We start from the raw sequence: 21,409 nt of genomic DNA on the forward strand, positions 1-21,409 counted from the left end.
GAACTACACCAAAGGAAAGTTAGGCACCCATGTTTATGGGCTCCATCAGCATCCTGTAGCTAAGTTGTGGCCTTCCCTCCAGGGGAGGCACAGAGACCGCCATCACACACAACCTTGCCTGGGTCCCAACAGGTGAGCAGCCAGTACCCTTTGCCCTTTCTCAAGGAGCCACAGCATCACTGGCAGGGTAGACCCCTGAGAAGGGAGAGTCCCCAGGATGCTGAGCCGCCAGCTGGAGAAGAGGTGGGAAGGCTATGAGAAGCCAGGGCGTGCACAACCCAGAGACCTGCTCTGCTAAGGGGTGTGATTCTGGGACAAAGGGTGCAGAGCCTGCGGGAGGCTGGATAAGCAGAGGAAGGGTCACACAGCCATTGTGGACCTTGGTGTTTTCTGCAAGCAAGCAAACCGCTGGATTGGAGGAGGAGGGGATTGGTACCAAGGGAGGCCAGCTGTGATAGAAGCGGCTCCCTCACCATCTGCTCCTGGGCCACCAGGGCCCCAGTTGGGTTTTTTTTCTTTCCCCTCAGGTAAGAATAGGGCTGTCTTACTCCTCCCAGCCACAAATGCCCGGGATGAGGGTGAGGATGTATGCCCATAAAATCTATTTCCAGGACAGTATTTGCGGGAGACTTAATATGATGAGTATTGGAGAGAGAATACATTAGGGCTAATGTATGCAGGGAGCGCTGCAGGGAGCTGGGGGCTGTGAGCATAGGCTTGGCCTTGAGGAGAACATGAGGCACAGACCGCCATTTCAGCCCAGCGCTGGGGAAGACTGGGAGGCCACAGCTAGAGGTACACAGGAGAGGTTTAAGCGCCAAGCTGAACCCTGGGGCTTGGCACAAATCAAAGAGATACACTAAGGGTGTCCCTTAGGTTAAAAAAAAAAAATGGAGGGCTGGGAATGTGGCTTAGTGGTAGAGTGTTTGCTTAGCATGCCTGAAGCCCTGGGTTCAATTCCTCAGTGCCACATAAACAGAAAAGGCTGGAAGTGGTGCAGTGGCTCAAGTGGTAGAGTGCTAGCCTTGAGCAAGAAGCTCAGGGACAGTACCCAGGCACTGAGTTCAAACCCTAGGACTGGCAGAAAAAGGAAAAACTTAGCTGGGTGCTGGTAGCTCACACCTGTAATCCTAGCTCCTCAGGAGGCTGATATCTGAGGATGTGATTCAAAGCCAGCCTGGGCAGGAAAGTATTTGAGATTCTTATCTTTGATAAAGCACCAGAAAACCGAAAGTGGTACTGTGGCTCAGAGTGGTAGAACACTAGCCTTCAGGAAAAAAAAAAAACTCGGGACAGTGCCTGGGTGCCTGAGTTCAAGCCCTATGACCACCACCAACAACAACAACAACAAAAAAGGAAGAATGAGGAGGAGAAAAGAAAGGAAGAAAGAAAGAGAAAATCTTTCCCAATTTAGAGACAGACATGGAAAAACGTAATTTTCATGTGTGCCAGTACAGGAGCTTGAACTCAAGGCCTAGGCATTATCCTTGAGATGGTGTGTGTGTGTGTGTGTGTGTGTGTGTGTGTGTGTGTGTGTGTGTGTGTGTGTGTGTGTGTGTGTAATTGGAGAAAAGCGTTTTAGAGACTTTCCTGCCTGGGCTGGCTTCAAACCTTAGTGCTCAGATCTCAGCCTCCTGAGTAGCTAGGATTACATGTATGAGCCCCCAGCACCCAGTCTTATCACCATTATTTTACAGACCAGGAAATGGAGCCTGCAGAAGTCCGGCAGGTGCCCAAAGTCCTTGGGGTCAGGGAATAGGAATGTGAATAATAGCCTGTGCTGCTGCCCCGCTTCAGCCAGGCAAACCCCAGCAGAGTACTCATGGGGCCTGAGCCATCACTTTACCTGGATTGACCCTGTCATTTCATATGAGGGAAATGGAGGCAGTCTTAATGCTGCTCCATGTTCAGGGTGACAGGAGTAGATGAACCGCCAGCCTCTGTGCGCACATGGAAACATTTGGTGTTTGATGTTTCCCTTATTCTGCCCAGAGAGAATATGAGATGAATGCACAATTCCCACGGAAGAGCTGCAGGCAATTTTCCTTGTCGACCAGCTGCAAGGTGCTGGCTTGTGGATGGCATCTGTCAAGCTCAGATTGTCTCTGCCTGTGTGGAGGTGGAGACCTGTGAACTCAGGCCTGAGTCTCAGACTAAACACTCCAGGTGATTCTTAGAGCACTCAGCTGAGAATTTTCCAGAGAGCAACAACATAACTCTTTTTTGGCTGTCACGAATAGTTATTGTTATTTTATGACTTGGAAACCCTTAACAGGACAGAGGTTATATGGATTTCCTACCAGAAATAATTATAATCAAAACTTCCAAGAGACAAGAGAATTGCCAAATCTCTGATAGGCTAAATTTAGTGGTATCATGGAATCCTTTAAAAGCTGGAATTGCTCAAGCACCTGTGGCTCATGCCTGTAATCTTAGCCACTCAGGAGGCTGAGATCTGAGGCTTGAGGTTTGAAGCCAGCCCAGGCAGGAAAACTTCATGAGATTCTTATCTTCAACTAGCCACCAAATTTCTGGAAGTGGAGCTGTGATTCAAGTGGTAGAGCACTAGCCTTGAGCTAAAATGCTTAGGGACAGCACCTAGATCCTGAGTTCAAGCCTAGGGCCTGAAAAATAAAATAAAACTGGAATTGATGAAGAACTATGGAGTAACTAAAGATAGAATGTGACCTTCAAACTTAGTACCCAATATGATGAATCATTTAGCTTAATATGGATTCTTTTCTCTTAGCTGCACATAGTGTTCTGTGGTGATACTCTGGGCTGGAGCACTGGAGAAGATAACCTCAGGCAGCAAAAGACAGCAACAGCCCAGAATAGTCAAGGAATCTGCACTGATGCTGAAGCACATAAGAAAACACACTTCTCCTCCCAGTCCCCATCCACCAGAGACTCCCTTGTCCAGCAATGCTGTGCCACAAGATAGTCCTAGGCACTAAGGGAGAAATCCTGTTGTATACATAGATGTCTCACTATCCACACACACACACACCCTCATACACATTCATACATGTAATACACATACACATATTCACACACATACTTACAGAGAAACACATCACAAATAAACAAAGATTACAGCCTAAGACACACACACACACACACACACACACACATTTATATCTTACCTGGCTTAACCTTGTCATTTTTATAGAAGGAAATGGAAGCAGAGATGTCATCTCAAAGTCACTCCTTGCAGAATAACATGGACTTAGTATTCAAGAGTCACATACACCATACTCATACATGTGCTCATAAGTAGGCACACACATGGAACACAGGCACATACACAAGTAACTTATACACCATAAGTACACATGCATGCATACATGTGCGCACACACATACACACATACACACCTTTCTGAAATCAAACTCCATAGAAAGGAAGCCATGCCTGAACCAGGGAGCTTCCCCTCTCTGAAGCAGTGGTGAGAGCTGGCACTGAGTAACACAGAAGGCATGGAGAAAATAGAAACATTTATTCACGTGTGTGTGTGTGCCGGTGTGTGTGCATGTGTGTGTCCACGTGCATGCACCAATACTAGAGCTTGGGTTCAGGGCCTGTGTGCTGTTCCTTAGCTTTTTTGCACAAGGCTGGTGCTTTACCTCTTGAGCCACACCTCCACTTTTGGCTTTTTGCTGGCTAATTAGAGTCTCATGGACTTTTCTTCCTGGGCTGGCTTTGAACAGTGATCCTCAGATCACAACCTCCTCAATAGCTAGAATTTATTGCAGGCATGAGCCACTAGCCCCTGAGTCTTTAAGCATTTTCTAGAAAGGGTTCAAAAATATAGAATGAATTGGAAAGTTTTCAATTCTGTGTAGAATCTTTAGTTTTGCTAAATTGCTCACAGATTAGAGTCAGACCAGTACTCAGACCTTGAATGTCATCTTGGGTAAATTACTGAACTTCTTTGAGGCTTGCCTAGAAAATGGGGTAATAATATCTGTCTGTTCTTGTTGTGTTGTGATCACATTAGCAAACAAGTGCCGGTACCCAAGTGGCCAGCTCCTTTCTCCACTGATAGTATCAACAAGATGGATTTATATATTTAATTTACATCAATATTATCTCAAAAGGTCGGAGGTATAGCTTAAGTAATAGGATGTCTGCCTAGCAAGTACAAGGTCCTTGTTCACACAAGGAGTTCAAATCCCAGTAACACACATACACACACACACACACAATTATTTTTATTGTTTCTATTTCCCCAAATATCCCTTCCTCCTCTCACCTTATCAAATACTGAGAGTTCTTCTCCAACCTCTTAATTCTAAAACAGCTCCATGTATACCCCATACTAATTATTATCCTAGAGTATGAACAGCAAATAATACATTACAAAAGTTCAGTCACTTTGGAATAAACTAATCTAGTACTCAAGCCTGTAATTCCAGCAATTCAGGAGGCTGAGATCTGAGGATCAAGTTTCACAGCCAACCTAGGCTGAAAATTCTGTGACTATTATCTCCAATTAATCAGCAAACAGCTGAAAGTGGAGGTGTGGCTAAGTGGTAGAGCACCAGCCTTGAGCGCAAAAGGTGAGTACAAGGCTCTAAGTTCAAGCAGATTCCTCCTTCTAGAGCAAATTTGCCTATGAATGGTGACAGCATTTGCAAGTCTCCCACACGCCCAGCCTCCTTCATCATTGTTATCATGTATCTAAGAAAGAGTAAATTAGGTTCAAATTAATGCTTGAAGTCTATAGTTTTCTAGACATCTAAATATGGTTACAGACAACTAAATGTTTTCCTCTAGACACTTAGATGTCTAGAGGAAAACAACCATTTTTTTTCCTTTTTTTTTTTGTCAGCTGTGGGGCTTGAGCTCTTTCACTCAAGGCTAGCACTCTACCACTTTGAACCACAGCACCACTTCCAGTTTCCTGGTGGTTAACTGGAGATCAGAGTCTCACAGACTTTCCTGCCCTGCAAGGTTTTAAACAGTGAAACCTCAGACTCAGATCTCAGCCTCCTGAGTAGCTAGGATTACAGGAATGAGCCACCAGCACCCACCCAGCTAACAACCTTTTTTTTTTTTTTTTTACTTGATAAGATATAGCTATACATCATCCTTCACTGGTAGCAATACTCTATTTCTTCATCTAGGAAGCTAATCAGACTCACAGAGCTGCTCTCAGTACACCTGCAATACTGTGGTTGGCAAATGCCAGTTTTATTTTTCAGACTGGCGCACCAGAAAAAAAAAAAAAAAAAGGTTCCACTTTTACACCTCCAACTCTTCTATCAGAAGGTTCAGAAAGCTAGGACACAGAAGAAAGGAAAAGGTCTGATGTTGTCTGTGACAGAGCAAATGCCACACCTCTCTGGTGATAACCAATATGTTCTGAGAATTTTATTCCCCACTCATGTTGCTTCATTTCCAAGAAACTGCTCTCCGTGAACTAGGGGCCACCAAGAAACATTTCACACAGGGCTTATGTTTCTTTGATCGATTTTAATTCTTTGAAAAATGGTATTTTCTATCTCCTTGGTCACAATAGATCAACGGGGGGGGGGAGTTATATCCACTAAAGAGTCTACTAGAACCAACACATCTGGCTATAACTTCCAAAATGCATTTAAGAAAGTGTACCTGTCTGGAAAACAAATCACAATTTTGAATATTTCTACTGCAATCATAATACAAATGTGTGACATTAATATTTTAACTAAGTTATTTTGTATGGACAGGAATAACATGCATGGACTATGCTCCAAGACTAGATTGATTTTCTGAGAAATTTGAACTTTGATGTACACCTTGGGGTCCTGTGAAGCACTGCTTTTTAACTCTTTGGGACAAATTGATTTCCTTTTCTTCATAATGTGCATTGACAGCCTGATGTTTAGGACAGGATTTTCCTTGCTGCTTTCAGAAAAGGAATCCTCCACCGTGTAACTTGTGGCTAGGATGGGAGGGGGGAAATGAGGGAAAGTGAAGGAAGGGCTGAAAATGCTCAAGAAACATTATACTCATAACCTGACGTATGAAATTGCAAGCCCTTTGTACAACACCTTAGAAAAACCAAAATTTGAAATCTTTTTGTTTGTTTGGTTGGTTGGTTTTTGCCAGTTGTGGGGCTTGAACTCAGGGCCTGAGCACTGTGCCTGACTTCTTTTGGCTCAAGGCTAGCACTCTACCACTTGAGCCACAGCACCACTTCTGGCTTTTTCTGTGTATGTGGTGCTGAGGAATCAAACCCAGGGCTTTATGCATGCTAGGCAAGCACTCTACCACTAAGGCACATTCCCAGCCCCTTTAAATCTTTTTTTTTTTTTTTTTTTAAGGATCCTTTAGAGTTTCCTGATGTAGACCCCATAGACTCTTGCTCACTGAGATTGGCTGTTTTCTTGGGACACCAAAGAGCACTCCAGCTCACCCTGTCTGCAGAGTGGAGTGATGACCCACGCATTATGAGTGTCTTAAGATGGCTAGCACGCTTAACTTAGCCAAGTACTTTCAAATCAGCATACTCAAGTTGTTTTCCAGCCACTCTGTGAAGTGGTTAGGGAAGGCTATGAGAACAAAGAGTTTCCCTAAGGCTACACAGTTAGGGGTGTTCAGGATATAAATTTCCTTTTTCTCTGGGGTTCTAAATACCGGAAGCTACCTGGATACCAGCTCACCAAAGCCACCTCTTTTGGAGACATTTTTTTTTAACCTCCAATCCTTTCGCAGGTGCCTTCACCTGAGTAGTTGGCTGATATTTTTTATGTTTCCAAAACCACTTCAGTTTATTAATTTACATTTTTCTACTGACCTCTAAATTGTTTTTTAGGGAATATATAGGCAGAGAAATGAAATATTGTGCACATGTTTTTGTTTTGGATTTTCCATCAACAATCAAACACAGATGAAACTCCCCCATTGACTCAGGTTCCCTAGTACAAAAGCAAGAGGCTTTTTTGTTTGTTGGTTTGTTTTTAACAGGAGGCTTGGGAAATACTCCCGTGGGGGGAGAGGCCTTATTGATTTGGTCTCCTGATGACTAATAATTCTAAAGTGTAGTCTAAGGTCTAAGGTCACAGGATCTACCAAGTCACAGCACACCTGCCTAACTCATACCTGTGATCTGAAATACTCAGCTTTGAGAACTGAGATTTCGTTAAATTAGAATTAAAGTTGCATGGATCCAAAACTGTTGCCAAAAGAAATCTTTCCAATTCCAAGGTGCCATAATCACTGCTGACAACAAAAGTCCTGTGTTCTGGCCACAGGTCCCCTTTTTAATCCCCTAATAACGTGACTTGAGGAATGAGGGCTGATTCAGCACACACTCTGGTGCAGAACACCGGGGGGCTGCAGCACCCAGCAAAGAGTGACAAGATGGGCACCCTGTGTTCCACCCCTTCTGGTACACGCTATAGTTTTCTCTTTTATATTTTTGCCTATTCTAAACCAATGTGTTTGAGGAAACAACATCATTTTCTCAAATATTTTATAAAATTTCTCATAATCTAGTTAAGAAATAATCACAAAGCAACACTGCTAAAACATCAAGTATAAAGAGAAAGGCACATTGTGGTGTTTCATGACATAGACAGCAGCATGGTGACAGAGAGAGCTAAGAGGCCATCCACAAAAAATACTGGAGAAATCAAATCTATTAGAAATTGGCATCACATTTAAGTTAAACCGTATTGTCTATGCTAGTCATATGCACTGACATCCTTTAAAATACGTTGCTGTACGACATCTTGCTATCTAATTTCTAGTTTGTCTCTGACAAATGTCTAACAAGCTGAAGAACATCATAAAACCCTTTTGGTATCAGAAACGGTCATTTCTAAAGTTGTCTTTCCCCTCCATTCCCTTTGAATCCTTTCCACCCTTTGCACCGCAGTCCTACTTATCTTACTTTGTGATTTGAGGTCCCTCTGAAAATTCTCCTTTGTTCTTTTTCTGCTTAACCATTGCAAAAATAGTAACCTCTCTAATTATTTTTTTAAAAGCAGATTAAAAAATGTCCTGGAGGTAATGTTGATGTTACCACCTTAAGGCTGTAATCTGGATAAATTTTTGTTAGAAATAGTTTGGCAGCAAATGGAATACAGAATGTCAACATGCATTGCAGGGACCGATGAGATGTTGTCATAGGATGGGCATCATACCTTCAGTATGATATTGAGTAGTCTCAATAACTGCAAATGAAACCGAAAATTACATGAAACAATCCATAACACATCTCTTTCCACTCCATCCTCACATTTAATCATTGCTCCGTCTCTACAACATATTTTTCTGATGTCTCATTCTGTAGCAGTATTCCATATGTTTGGCAACCTCTCCCTCATAAGAAGAAACTTTCAATTAATTTGGCTTCAAGTTTTGCTCTATTAAGCGATTCCCAAAACGAATCCCTTAACCCCCTAACATTATAATTAAAGCAAATCATATTTTATAGAGATTTGGAGAGGTGAGATCCCACAGTCAAATATCTTCACTTAAACACAGACTGACAGAGGTAAGGAATGGAGAGAAATTCGCCAAAAGAACATGAGAGTTAGGACTCCCTTCCCACATGATTGTCCAGCTAAGCTAAGCAAATTTTCCAAGGGGGAATCAGTTGCAGTTTTGCCAGTTAAATTCCACCTGCCCACCTACCCCTAACAACAGTGCCTCAAAATGTTTTGCACTCCATTTAGATCAGGGCTCCTCTAAAACTGAGAATTAAAAAAAGGGGGGGGGGTTAAACCTCACAGAATCATTCATTTGCTATTGCTACTAATTTCTTCCGACCACAAATAGCAATGGTAGCCCAGGTCCAGGGTGGCTTCTGTCCCACACCTGACACCTGGGCTTCCTTCCCAGGGTGAGAGAGAGATGGGTCCTGTCACTAGAGTGAAAGGGCACTAAAATCCCAAGGTGGACAAAAACGCCCTCTGAGGAAACGCTGAGATTCCAGTCCAATCCCACCTTCCCACAAGGCTGTGGAGGAAGCTGAGGAGGGGAGGGAGAGAGACTTGCAAACAGTAAACCATTTGCTGTACTGTGGACATTGCTAAGATTGGAGAACCGGCAGAAAATCATTAGAGAAGTAACCCCCTCTCCTGACCCAGCCACCTCCAAACCCAGCAATGTGTGAGGCAATGTATCTTGTGCTGCCATAGCAAACTGCTGTTTCTCTATCCTCTGTTTTCCCAAAGTGGGTGAGATCACTCCTTTCCTCCTCTCCTCAGCTAGACTGGTTCCAAGTTTCTGTGTTCCAAAGCTTCTCAGCTCTGTTCCTGATAAATGTCCCTAATTGAAATAAATGGCACAGGTCCCTTCACCCCAACTCCACTCACCCTCCCTCATCCACAACCCTTCAAATGGAAGAGGACACACGTTTACCAGCCAGGGAAATCCACCGAATACCCACCATTCCTGTCCCCAAACAAGGGGCTCAAAGGAGATTTCTTATCAAAGCAATTGAAAGAACCAGTTAATTCTCATTAACTGGTTGTGGGTTCCGGCGGGACCACAAGGCCTCTGCCTGCCCTGGCTCTGCTCGCTGCGCAGCCCCGGGCTTCCCTCTGGGTTGTCTGGTAATGCGGTGTTAAGTAATCACTAATTGACTGTAACGCAGAGTGAAAGGGCACTAAAATCCCAAGCAAATGGGAAGTCAGGACAATGCAAATATTTAGGACTTGAGGCTGTCTACACCTGGTCTAGGGGGTCATCAGGTCACTGTTCAGAATTGAAGAGGTCCCGTGACCCGCGTTTTTGTCTGCTCAATGGGAAGAAATTGCTTTGTTGGTTTCCCACCTCCCCGGACTCTCACCTCACCTGCGGGAGGACTTGGTTTCTAAATCACCCGGGTATTTGAAGTCAGGTAGGCGGTCTCCAGGACGTGTGGAGGGAGCTAGTAGCCCTAATCCCCCGCAGCATTCAGCCTACATTCTTGCTTCTGCCTCCTTTGTTCCAGGAAGGTACGCTCCGCTCGGGTCTCCCTCCCTTTAAATTTACCGCTCCCCGCTATACCTTGCCCCAGAGTCCCAACTCCTTTCTCTCCTCCCTTAATTTCACCTTGTAGATCTCTTTTAAAATACAGTCTACCCGATGTCTAATATATATATATATATATATATATAATATATATATATACATATATATGTATATATATGATTTTAAAAAATGGTTCCATCCTGGGAAAAAGCCAATCCATGGATGACCAGGGATGAAGCCGGGACCTGAAGATCTGCCCCAGGCCAGCCTTAGGCCAGCCCAGGGCCTTAGTGATAAAAGGCGGCGCCCCTTCTCCTTCACGGGCGCGCGGGGTCACCGGCTCCCTCCCTGTGATGGAATGTAATTCACATCACCGGCCGCCCAGGTAGCGATCCAATCTCTTTTTGTTTCCCCGTCACCCTGGGGACACAGTGGGCAACACCTGGGCAGAACTCGGGGCAGGCGCGGCCCGCTGCTGGCGGCTTCCCTGCCGGCAAGAGAAGAATCTGGTTCCAAATTTGGGAGCGCCCCTTTCCAAAAAAAAAAAAAAAAAAAAAAAAAAGCTACGGAAAGGCTGGAGCCGCCGGCGCTGGGGTTAGGGTTGTCCTTCCAACGTTGGTGCAAACTGGGCACCGAAAAGAAGGGAGACTCCAGCCCGGCTTTTGCTCGACGCGCCGTCCCCGCTCGAGCCTGCCCGTCTCTCCTCGCGGAAAAAGTCCCTGTCCTCGCTCTACAGAGTGGTCCCAGGCTTGGCTAGTGCCGCTCCGGTGGGATTTCAGGCCTGCTCGGGAGTAAGGCCGGAAAATAAGCCGATGAAAGGCACGAAGTGCATGGAAAGAAAGCAACAAGGCACCGGGCTACGCCCCCACCCCCCACCCCCCGGGCCTGGCTCCGTCCCTTCCCTTCCTCATTTCGAATCAGGACCGCCCGACGGGACGCGCGGGACACAAAGCGAGCTGTCTCCCGGAGCTCTGTCCCGTTCCTGTCGCCCTCCACCGGTCAGCTCCCCCAACCCCAAGGCAGCACGTCGAGCCAGCGCGCACGACCCGCCCGCAGCTGCGCAGCTGCGGATCACTGAAGGAACTCGTGGACTGTCCCCCGGCCACCCAGACCTGAGGCCGCCCGCGGGGAAGGAGCCCGGGCGGCTTGCGGGGGGGGGGGGGGTCGTGCAGGTCGCGCTCCCAGACGCCCGTCCACCCCTCTCTGCCTCAGCTACACCTGCTTCTGGTTTGTCACAATTTTGGACTGCAGCCAAGAGAGCAAATAAGCTTTCCTCTTCTGGGTCGCGATTTCCCCATTTCCCGGGGCGTGGAAGGCGGCTCAGTGCAGACCGCCCTCACCCGTTCCGAAGCCCGCTAACACGTCCAGGTCTCATTGCACAGCTGGGAGCCCTGAGCCCGCGGCTTCCCAAACTGCCCTATGCGATCGAGCCCACCAGAAAGAGGAAAGTAGACGGGGTCCCACTCGGCCACCCGTCTCCTCAATCTGTGCGCTGTCTCGATCACCCAGGTTTCTCCAAACTCCTGAGTCGTCTTCAGCTTTGGCCAGTGGCTAAGGCGGGATCCAGGCGAGCAGGGAATCCAAGCCTGCCAGCCGCCCTCGGGGATCGCCTGCCTGACCCTGAAAAATTGGCTGAGGATATTTTGGCGAGGCCGGGAGGGACCCCGGGGCGCCCCGACGCCGCTGACGGAGATTCTGTATCCGAATCAGATAGAACCTCCTTCCCTCCCCCCCCCGAATATTATATTATCCTGGGATTTTTTTCCTTGCACCCGGAGACATGGAGAAAAAGGAAATGTGCTCAGCCCTAGTCTGAGACATGTCTGAGCCTAGAAAATGGGCCTGCAAGAAGTCCCAGAGCAGGAGACTTTCCCCATGTACCCCGAAAAGAAAAGCCCAGGAAAGGGCAATGAGCCATCCCAAAGAAGTCCTTCGCCCAGAGCCTACCAAACACAAAGCAAGTCGCCTCTTTCCACAGCTTCGGGATTCGTAGGAGCTTGCAGTGGTTTTGAGCGAGAAGGCGCGGGAGACGCCCCGTCTATCCTGCTTTCCTTTGCCGCCCCCACGCCGACCTGGTCGGTGTCTACTTTAGCCTGAGTGGGGTTGCCCTACTCTCCACCAGTAATCTGGGAGCCGTGGGTGTCCACTGTGCTTTTCCTGAGTGTCCGGAAAGATTACGTGGGAGATGGAGCGAACCCGAGGGTAAAGTTGGGATAAAATGTACTATACATTCAGCACGATTCGGGGTCTCCGCCGGCAGGTGAACCTACAGGAGCCAGGTGCGTGGAGGGGTCCAACCGCTGATTTCTAAGCTGAAAGTTTCTGAAACACCTCGGAAGTCGCTCGCTGCTCCCAACACCAGTCCAGATCTTTTAGGACCCCCGGGACCTAAATCCCCAAACCCCACACACCCGTCCTCCAGAAAGAAAGACTCGGACTCCGTTCAAAGGGGCTCTTTGCGCCTTCTAACCGGGACCAGCGAGTGCGGCCGCCGACGGCGCCGTCCTTCACCTAGGCAAGGAGCGGGTGATTTCAGTTCTTTAGGAGGCGCCGGTGCGAGGCGGAAGCCTCAGATCAAATGGAGATCTAAGCCAGGGCAGCCCTACTTCTCTCAGATTGCTCTTAGGATCGCTGCCGATCTCTCGCCTCTCTATTCTTTCCAACTTCTGCTGGGGCCAACACCCGAAAGTCAGTCCTGAAGCTGCGACTAGCCAGAGCAGCCAGGTGACTGGACCCGCAGCCCCAGGCTGTCAGAGCCCCGATGCCCACACCCGGGGCGCCGACCTTTGCGAGGTGGAGCACGGAGAGGGCGCGGGCGCCACTGAGGAGTGCACTAGAGGCTAGTGGAGTCGGGAGGTGGGTGGGGAGATAGAAGTAAAAGGTAAAAGGGGCAGAGTTTCCCGAAGGAGAGAAATTATATTCCTTGGTAACTTTTCCTGAAGCTCATGCATTTTACTCGTCCTCAAATAGGTAAAAGAATATACCCATGGCTGCAGAAACAAAGTGGGTTTGAAGTCTTTCAAATACCCTGTAGAGGCAGGCACCCCGGGGGTCATCGAGGTTGGGGATTCCTAGATGGCGCCCCCAAGTGCTCCATTCCCGGTGTTTTCAAGTGAAGGAAGCAAGGAACGCCTGGGTGGGGAGGGGGGAATGCAACCTCAACCTTCTGCGTGAGAGATTGGAGGGACCCCAGTGGGGGAGCCTTTCAGTTAACCTCCCTCCCCCAGGGTCACAGCCCTGGATTACCTTCCCTTCCTGGCTGTTGCCCACTAGAGTGCTCCTACCCCCCTCACACACACAAATCTTAGACCACTGGGCCAGTGTCCTAAGGAAGAAAGGAAGGGTAATGTATTAATTAGCAAGGGGACCCTGTGCCCCCTGTCCCCAAGTACCAAGAGCCTAATAGCCAGCAGCCAGGTCTGCTGTGAGGGAAGGAACTAGCCATACACATTCCAAAAGGAAGAGGTTGTCTGAAACCTGCAGAGATTCTGCCCCTCCATTTGGGCTCACATCTCCTCCAACATGACAAGAGAGAGGGCCACCTGCCCTCTTGCTTGGCATTGCCTGGGCAAGCCACCTCCGATGAGAGTTCCTTTCTTTTTCCATCGTTTGAACCCAGACTATGGGGGTGAGTCCTGTAATTCTAGGTGAGTTCTGGACATTTTAGGAAAGCAACTTCCTGAGTCCAAGAAAAACAAAAATGGAAACAATCTGGGACACTCCCCCCCCCAAAAAAAATAAAACCCCATCAGCTATCAGAGGAGATACCAGGGTCCTTAAGTTGCTGTCTTAACAGTGCAAGACACCTGCCATTAGAGTTTATCATCCAGTGACCACAGCCATTACAGTCCAACACACACTGGATATGTGGGATAAGAAGCACTCACATGCACACACTTCCCCTCACACGCAGCTACAAGCATCTCAAGGACTTGTGCACCGGCCTTTGCCAGGGTTTGGCTTTCTGTTTATGCCGGAGCTAAGGACCCTCTCTGTCTCTCGCTGTGGAGAGCGGTAAGAGCAGTAAATCATCAACGCCTTCGACAGACTATCTTAGCAGTGAGTGTTCTAATGGATTTCTAAGCAAATGTGAAACTGTTTGCCATCTGCCGACACCATAACTGTGGGATATTTCAAGAAAACAACCTAAAGAGGCTTGGATGAAGCTAGACTCTTTCACTTCCTTCCCCCAAACTTCCCAGCGAAGCCCGCGGTGCTCCTCGTCCGCTCGCCCCAGACAGCACTGCGATGGAGAGCCGGGGCGCAGGAGGGCGCGCTCGTGCGCCCTAGGTTGTAGGTAATCTCCCTCCCTGGGTGAGCTGATTCTTACTTAAAATAAACTCGCAGGACATAGCTACCGTCCTTGAAGAAGTGGTAGGCAGTGTACAGCTCCTACAAAAGTGGAATTAGGAAACCTTACATCTTTGCCTGGTGCTCAGAGGCTTCTAGCAAATGCTGGCGCCGGCGGAGCCGGACTTAATCGGCGCCTGCTGCGCGCGCACTACAGTAAAAACCCTGTTGTGCTCCACTCCCTCCCTCTGAGGCGAACTCTCCGTTCCCGAGTCTGCGACGGAGACAGATCCCCTCCGGGGAAACCGTTGTGTAGACCTCGGGACAAGCACATTCCTAGCTCGAGTTTCCCGGCTAATTTCAGGCACGGGAGGAAAGGGAGAGGGCGACCCAGGCGCCCACCCAGGAGCCCTTCCCCTTGGTCCCCAAGCCTGAGCAAAGGATAAGCCCCAAGTTCATAACTTCGTCCCCGTGCTTCTCCCACCTCGGGTTTCTGGAGTGTGGGAAGCAGATTCTCACCCTGGGAGCCCAGGGTTTCTGGCGGCGCAGGTGGTAGGCGCCGCAGGGCAGGAGCCGCTGGAGAGTCCCCGGGCGCGCGCGCGCGCGCGGGACCGTGGGCACCGAGTGTGTGTCCGCGGGGCTTCCCCGCCGCCAGTCCCTGGGGGTCGGGGGACACACTCTCCAACTTCCCGCCCAGCTGGGGTGAAGTTCACTCATGGTCCCGCGAGCTCTGGTCGCCACCCCGGGAGAAAACATTATTTAAAGGACCACAGTCTCCCTAGGGCCTGGCCTGCAGCTCATACCCCACTTAAGCTCCCAAACACCACTTCTCTCCCAAGGTTCCCAGAAAAGCCAAGGGCCGGAGATGTGGGTTTCCATACCCTCGGCCCCTTCAGGAGCAAGATGCAGGGAGCTTTGCTATCGTGCCCCCAGGAGTCAAGAGCCAGGCCCTTCGTTCCAACGCACTCTGGCCGGTGCCCCTGCCCTGTGACCGCCTCTGCGCCCCGGCTCCCGGCCCCTCCAGGCCTGGGCCGTGAGCAGCAGTCCGGCCTGTTCGCTGTCTTGCGATCGAATTAAATCAGCGAGAAAGGGGGTTGTCTTACGTTGCATCGGCACACCGAGCATCTCCGGGAGCCCCTTGACAGCCCCCTCCGCGGGGACAGCCGCGCTCTGCATCATCTCGGAGCGAGAGCCAGTGAGTCGCAGTCTACGGAGATCCCTCGCTCTCTCTCCCTCTAGCTGGATTCAGAAATTTGAAAATAATAAACCCAAGCAGGCCGCTGAAGTCACCGCGGACGCCGGGCCGTCCGCCTCTCCGGGAGGACTCCACAGGCTGGCCGGCCCCCTCCCCCGCCAGTCCCCAGTCCCTTTCAAATCCCTTTGATCTCGCTCTCCGGGGCTGCTGCACACCCCGGGTAGAGGAGACGCCGCCGCTCGCCGCAGCTCTGGCTTTTTCCCCTCCTCCCTCCCATCCTCCCCCCTCCCTCCCTCCGCCGCCGCGCCCCCCTCCCCCCTCCACCCTTCGCGCGCCGGCCGGCCGCCGGAGGCCGCGGTCACTCAGGCATTTTGATTCATTCACACTGCGGGAGCGGCCGTGACGTCGCCCTCCGCAGGGAAGCCCGCCCCCCTCGGCCGGGGTCCCCACCGGGCCGCCCAGGCGGCCGGTTGTGGCCACAGTGGGGGGCCCGGGCGCCCCAAGTGAGGCCTGCTTGAGGTGCGAGAGGGCGGGGCCGCGCGGGGCGGGGCCCGGCGCCCCCCGCTATAAATACTGCGGTGGGCCGAGCCGCGGCAGCAGGTGGCCGGGGCTGCGGCGCGGCCCCTCTAGCTCGGGGCTCCTTGGTTTTTGCTGGTTCTTCTGAGGTTCCGGGCCGGCGGCTCCAGTCCTCAGCGTCCCTCCGGTCAGACAAGGGGCCGAGCAGGGCAGACCCTCCTCCAGCTTGGGCCGCGGGGCCGTGTCCTCCCCGCCCTCCCCCCCCCCCCCGCGCTCTCGCGGTCCCCGCTTCTCTCTGCCCAGACCGAGCGCTCTCGGGAACCAGTGGATTCCACGCATCCATCCTCCTTTCTCTTCTCGGGCCAACTCCTTTCCCTCTGGCCCTTCCCAGCCCCGACTCGCCCTCCGCCCCGAGTCTGGCAGAGGCCGTAGACCGGGAACTGCGGGTACTCCGCCGGGAACGCCAGTCACACGGTGGCCGCGGCGGGCTGAGCCCCGGCGGAAGGCGGCCCCGGCCCTGCGCGGGGGTGGCGGGGCTCGGGCCCCTCGTGCGCGCCCCCCGCACGCCTGCAGCCAGCCCAGCGTCCGTGCTCGACCGGCCCCACCGCGCCGCACCGCGGCGGGGCCTCCCGGGCCTCGGGCCCGTGTCCACCCCGATCGGTCCCCTTTGGCCCTCCGAGAGCGCTCTGCCTCTCCAGCTGCAACGGCGGGCGCTTTGAACGACTCCTGACCACGTGTGTGCACACGGTCACCGGAGGCCAGCCCGCCACGGGGCTTGTGTGGCTATTGTATTTGTAAGACATACACTTACACGCTAGCACTAGCACACACACACACACACACACACACACACACACACACACACACACAGGCATGCGCCCTTCAAACGAATTCTCAATGCTGGTTCCTGGTGGAAATAAAACAAGGCCCAGCCACTGGAACGAAGTCTCCAAGGAAGTCACCCAACGCTTCCTCGGGTACTCAGCGCCACGCGACCGCAGGAGAAGCTCCGCCCTCCAGCCCAGCGCCCGGCCTCTCTCCACGGGGGTTCAAACCCAGCGACCTCACCACCCAGAATTTCCTTCCAGAGAGGAAGACAGGTGTATCCTCCCAGCCTAGTGGAAACCCGACTAGGCAAGAAGACTTTGTCCCCTTCTAGTCTTTCCGAGCACTTCCAGATCTTCTAGTGTGGTCCCCAAGCCCCAACGCCCCCCCCCCACCTTTCAGAGTTGGTGAAGGAGAAGCTGGGGTGGGGGGTGCCTTGGCTGTCGGTGCACTCTGAATTTTTCTCCAGTGAAGTCACAGTGTCTTCTAGGTGTCCCGGTACTAGGCTAGCTTCCGATGTCTTCTGCTTACCTGAGAGCTGACTCCAGAACTCCAGATAGAATTGTGTACAGGGAGGAAAAAAAAAAATCTGGTGACATTTTTAGGGTTTACATAAAACGTGTCTAGAGAAATATCCCTGAGAAACACGTGGAAATGCCAGTTTCATTAGCAGGCACAGACATGCATGTAAATGAAAGCAACATAGTCTCTACCTCTGTTTGTTAAATGACCAACTCAGGGAAAAATCGAGTGTTCAGGACTGGTGAAGGCTCCTGGAAACGGTTACTCTCACGAATGCTGCTGAAACGAGTACAAACTCCCAGTATCCGTTTGGAAAGCAATTTAGCTTTTAGTGTATCAGACCCATAAATATTTCCTACCCTCTAGCTCATTGCATTTTAGTAATTCCACTTTCGAGTGTTTATTCCACAAAATTAATTTAGAATTTTTAAAAGCTTTCTGTATGAAAAAAATATATAAACAGTATTATATTTAGAGGAAATTAACCTAAATATCCAAGGAAAGAACATGATTTGGAGTTTATTAAATTTGCTTGGTAATATCTTTTCTTTTACTATCATTGGAAATAATGATAGCCTGATTACATACATGGGGATGCATGTGAAATTTTCTAAAAGCAGGGTGCAACAGAGTATAATTACAAGTGCAGTTTATGTAAAAAAAAAAATAAGTTCTTGTAAAGGCTACCTATGCTCCTACCAATTGTTGGTTAGGGAAAATTAGGGGGGAAATCAAGGTGTGGAAGCAAAAAATAAAATATCCTCTAAAGGGCAATTTAGAAAAAAAGTTGTTTATTTGTTTATGGTGGGGGTGGAATCCAGGGACCTACAATGCTAGATGGATAGTTAGGTGTTAGATATAGCTCCACCTCTGACTGGCATCTCTAGCCCTTGACAATGTTTTACAGCCTGAAAGTGTAATGGGTTTGACCTAATCCATGTAGAAATGTGTCCAAAGAAACTAATAAAAATATTTATAAATATGTAAAGATGCTTGTAATATTTTCAAAACAGGACAACTTATGATTTTGGGGAGTGTCATTCAGTGATAGATCACATAAGGCCCTGGGATTGATCCCTAGCACACTCTTTCAAGAAAGGAGAGAACAGGAAGGGAGGAAGGGAAGAAAAAAAGGAAGAAAAGATGGAAGGAAGAAAGGAAGCCCAACAATAAGAGATCATTGAATAAACTGGAATAAAAGAATGTTATAATGTAAGTAGAAATAACATAACAAGAGTATTTAACAATGTACAAAAAGGAGAACAGGAAATAGGAAAAAGAATATGAAACAGTGTAAACTTTAAGAGAATTTTTAAAAAGTATGCATAGAAAAAGAATATGCTAAAATGTAAATGTGAATATCTGTAAAATAAATATATTTTTTTCTTTTCCTTTTTCCATTTTTCCCAATAAGCACATCATTTTACAAAGTAGGGAAACTAATGAATTTTTTTAAACATTGGGAAAAGCAAACAGAAGGAAATGTACCAAAAGGTTATTCAAAGTATATTTTTGAAGCATATTAAGTAAATGTATTATGTAAGTATTTTTTACTTTTTTCTTTTTCCAGATTCTCCGTAAAGTGGTTATCGTTTTCAGCAGTTTCATAAAAGATAATCTATGTGGTGAAATGTGGAGCAGATGTTGTAATTAATTTTGTAATTCAAGATTACACCTCACCTTTCCCATTTGTTATTATCAAGGTAATGTAGAGAGGGGTTACCATTTCATAAATCAGATAATGAGTACATTTCTTTTTGGGCAATGTCACCCCTTCCTTCACTCTCTCAATTTTTCCCTCCTGTCCATGCCCACAAGTTGTGTAGTTCATTTTCAACATAGTGTCTACTGAATCCCACAGCTGCACTTGCTCATCCTCAAGATTATATTTTTACAATATTCCCTGCAGCTCCTGCTTCCTGGCATAAACCTGTTAGGGTCTTGCTGGCCTCCAGGGAGGGAGGGGCTAGCACTTCTGGGAGAGAGGGTAGTACTACTGAGGTGGGGAATATCCTGTGCTGGGGCCGATGCAGGGGTGCCAGTTTTACCTCTATCCCTTGGCAGATGAGCTTTGAGAAATTCCTGAGCCCCTGACCCTGTGAGCAGCAGCTCTCCAACCTCACCCCTGCTTCTCCTCACCCCATCTCTAACCATTCTCTCTCATTCCAAACTCTCCTTCACCATTTGCACATTGAACCTCACCCACCCACACCCACACACATGCAATGCAGCTTGGCCAGTAGATGCCCATTCCCCAGGCATCTGCACCTGGCATGACCCGAGTGCCAGTGCCAATGTCTTCCAAAACTATCTGCACCGTCCAACCCATGTCACCTTCCTCCTGATGCTTCACCTTTCCCATTTGCTAAAAGGAAAATCTTAGTTTGAAAAAAAAAAGCCAAAAATACTGAGAGACAGCAAAGGAAGGGGTGACATTGTCCAGAAAGCAATGTACCATTACCTGACTTATGAAATTGTAACCCCTCTCTTCATCACCTTTATAATAACAATAAAAAGCCTTTTTAAATTAAATTTTATTGACAAGGTGTTGTGCAAAAGGGGTACAGTTACATAATAAGGCAGTGAGTACATTTCTTGTGATATCTTACATCCTCGTTTTTCTTTCCCTTTCCTAGATCAGGTAGGCATATATACAATACACAGTGTACCAAAATCATATACAGTAACCACGTAAGGTACGCCAAAGGAAATTCACCTAGAACTTTAAATGTAACGTCAGCAATAGAATAAAATGCCTTTTAACATGGAATAGTTTAGTGTTTACTGATGCTTAACAGTTATAATACTAGCAAAAGAACATGATAACATTGACTGAAAGTTTATAACTGTACCAAACCCCAAGGTGCTTATACTGCCCATGCACTCATCACTGTGATCTGATGGGTATTGTTATGCCCACTTGGTGGATGGTGAAATAGGCTAGGAGAAGGTACGCTAGTCTCTGCTCCCAGAGAACTAGAGAATGACTGACTCCTATCCCCCTGCCTCCCCTACCTGTAGAATGGACAGAAAGACCCTGGCTGGACTCAGTATGGATTTAAGTCTCTCAGCTGACTCAGCTGAGCTTTTCCTCACCAAGTACAGCCAGGGATGGGTGGTGACCTCCCAGGAATGATGGCCTGGGAGTCACCTGACATGAGACCTCCTTGGGCTAGGACACCGCAGCAGGCATCAGAAGATGGGTCAGAGGAGGTGTGGCTTCCTTCAGATCAGAGAAACTGCTCAGTAGCCAGTACAAATGATCAATGATCAGCTATGTTGGAGCTGTTTATACCTGTCTGGCAACCAAACCCAACTTCTCAATGAATCCAGTTCTCAGCAGAGAAATCCAGTTTAGGAAAATGATTTTAGCATACACTTATATAGTACTTTACCTTTTATAAAGCTCCTCCACATATTTTATCTTAGGTGATCTTTATTATTATGTGTAAACATGGTATGGTGATCAGGAATGAGAGAGGTTAAGTGGTTTGCCTAAGGTCACACAGCTAATAAGTTGCAGAGCTGACTAGAAATTAAATTTAGCCTTTTTGACTCCCAATCTGGTGCACTTTCCACATTGCTAAGCAGTCTTGCCTGTTTTCTAACCTTTACATTTTAAGAGCTTCACAGAATGAACAGATTCACCCTTAGAGGCTACGAATCCTGAACTCCAGCCTCTTTCTCCTGAGCAAAGAGCCTCACCACCTCTGCTCCTCCATCACCATCTCTAATCATCTCCTCCTTGTCCTCACTCCTCTCAAACCCTCTTCTCTCATTTGCATTTTGAAACTGTTTCCTTAATTATTGTCTTGCCATGGAAACCTGCTCTCTCTGGCTTTGTGGCATCCTTTGATTTATCTCTGTCTGGGTAACAGCGCCCCAATTCTCCTTGGGGAATTCAATTTTCATTCATTTTTCTGCGGGGCTAGATTGATATAGACCCTCTGCCCTGGTCCATATTACTCATCCCAACAGAGAGGACCAGGGAACCCACCCCGCAGCCGGGCCCCTGGGGAGCTTCTGTCTTGTTTAAGGAGCCACAAGGAGTTCTCCAATAAAAGGACAGGGGCCTTTGCTCTCCTCCATCTGTCCACCCAGTCCTTCCAG

At 48.6% G+C, this 21,409-nt stretch overlaps 1 protein-coding gene across 1 annotated transcript in view; it reads right to left on the reverse strand.

Moving 5' to 3' along the window:
* Lhx4 (LIM homeobox 4) overlaps nt 1-15,566 on the reverse strand; it is a 41,353-nt gene extending 25,787 nt beyond the window's left edge. Inside the window, exon 1 of the mRNA XM_048357097.1 lies at nt 15,345-15,566. Within this exon, the coding sequence (XP_048213054.1) occupies nt 15,345-15,420 (76 nt within the window). The 5' untranslated portion in view covers nt 15,421-15,566. The remainder of the gene's footprint in view (nt 1-15,344) is intronic.
* Between the last annotated feature and the right edge of the window lie 5,843 nt (nt 15,567-21,409).

The sequence above is a fragment of the Perognathus longimembris genome, chromosome 11 (assembly GCF_023159225.1).
Source record: "Perognathus longimembris pacificus isolate PPM17 chromosome 11, ASM2315922v1, whole genome shotgun sequence".
In the NCBI taxonomy this organism is placed as follows: Eukaryota; Metazoa; Chordata; class Mammalia; order Rodentia; family Heteromyidae; genus Perognathus; species Perognathus longimembris.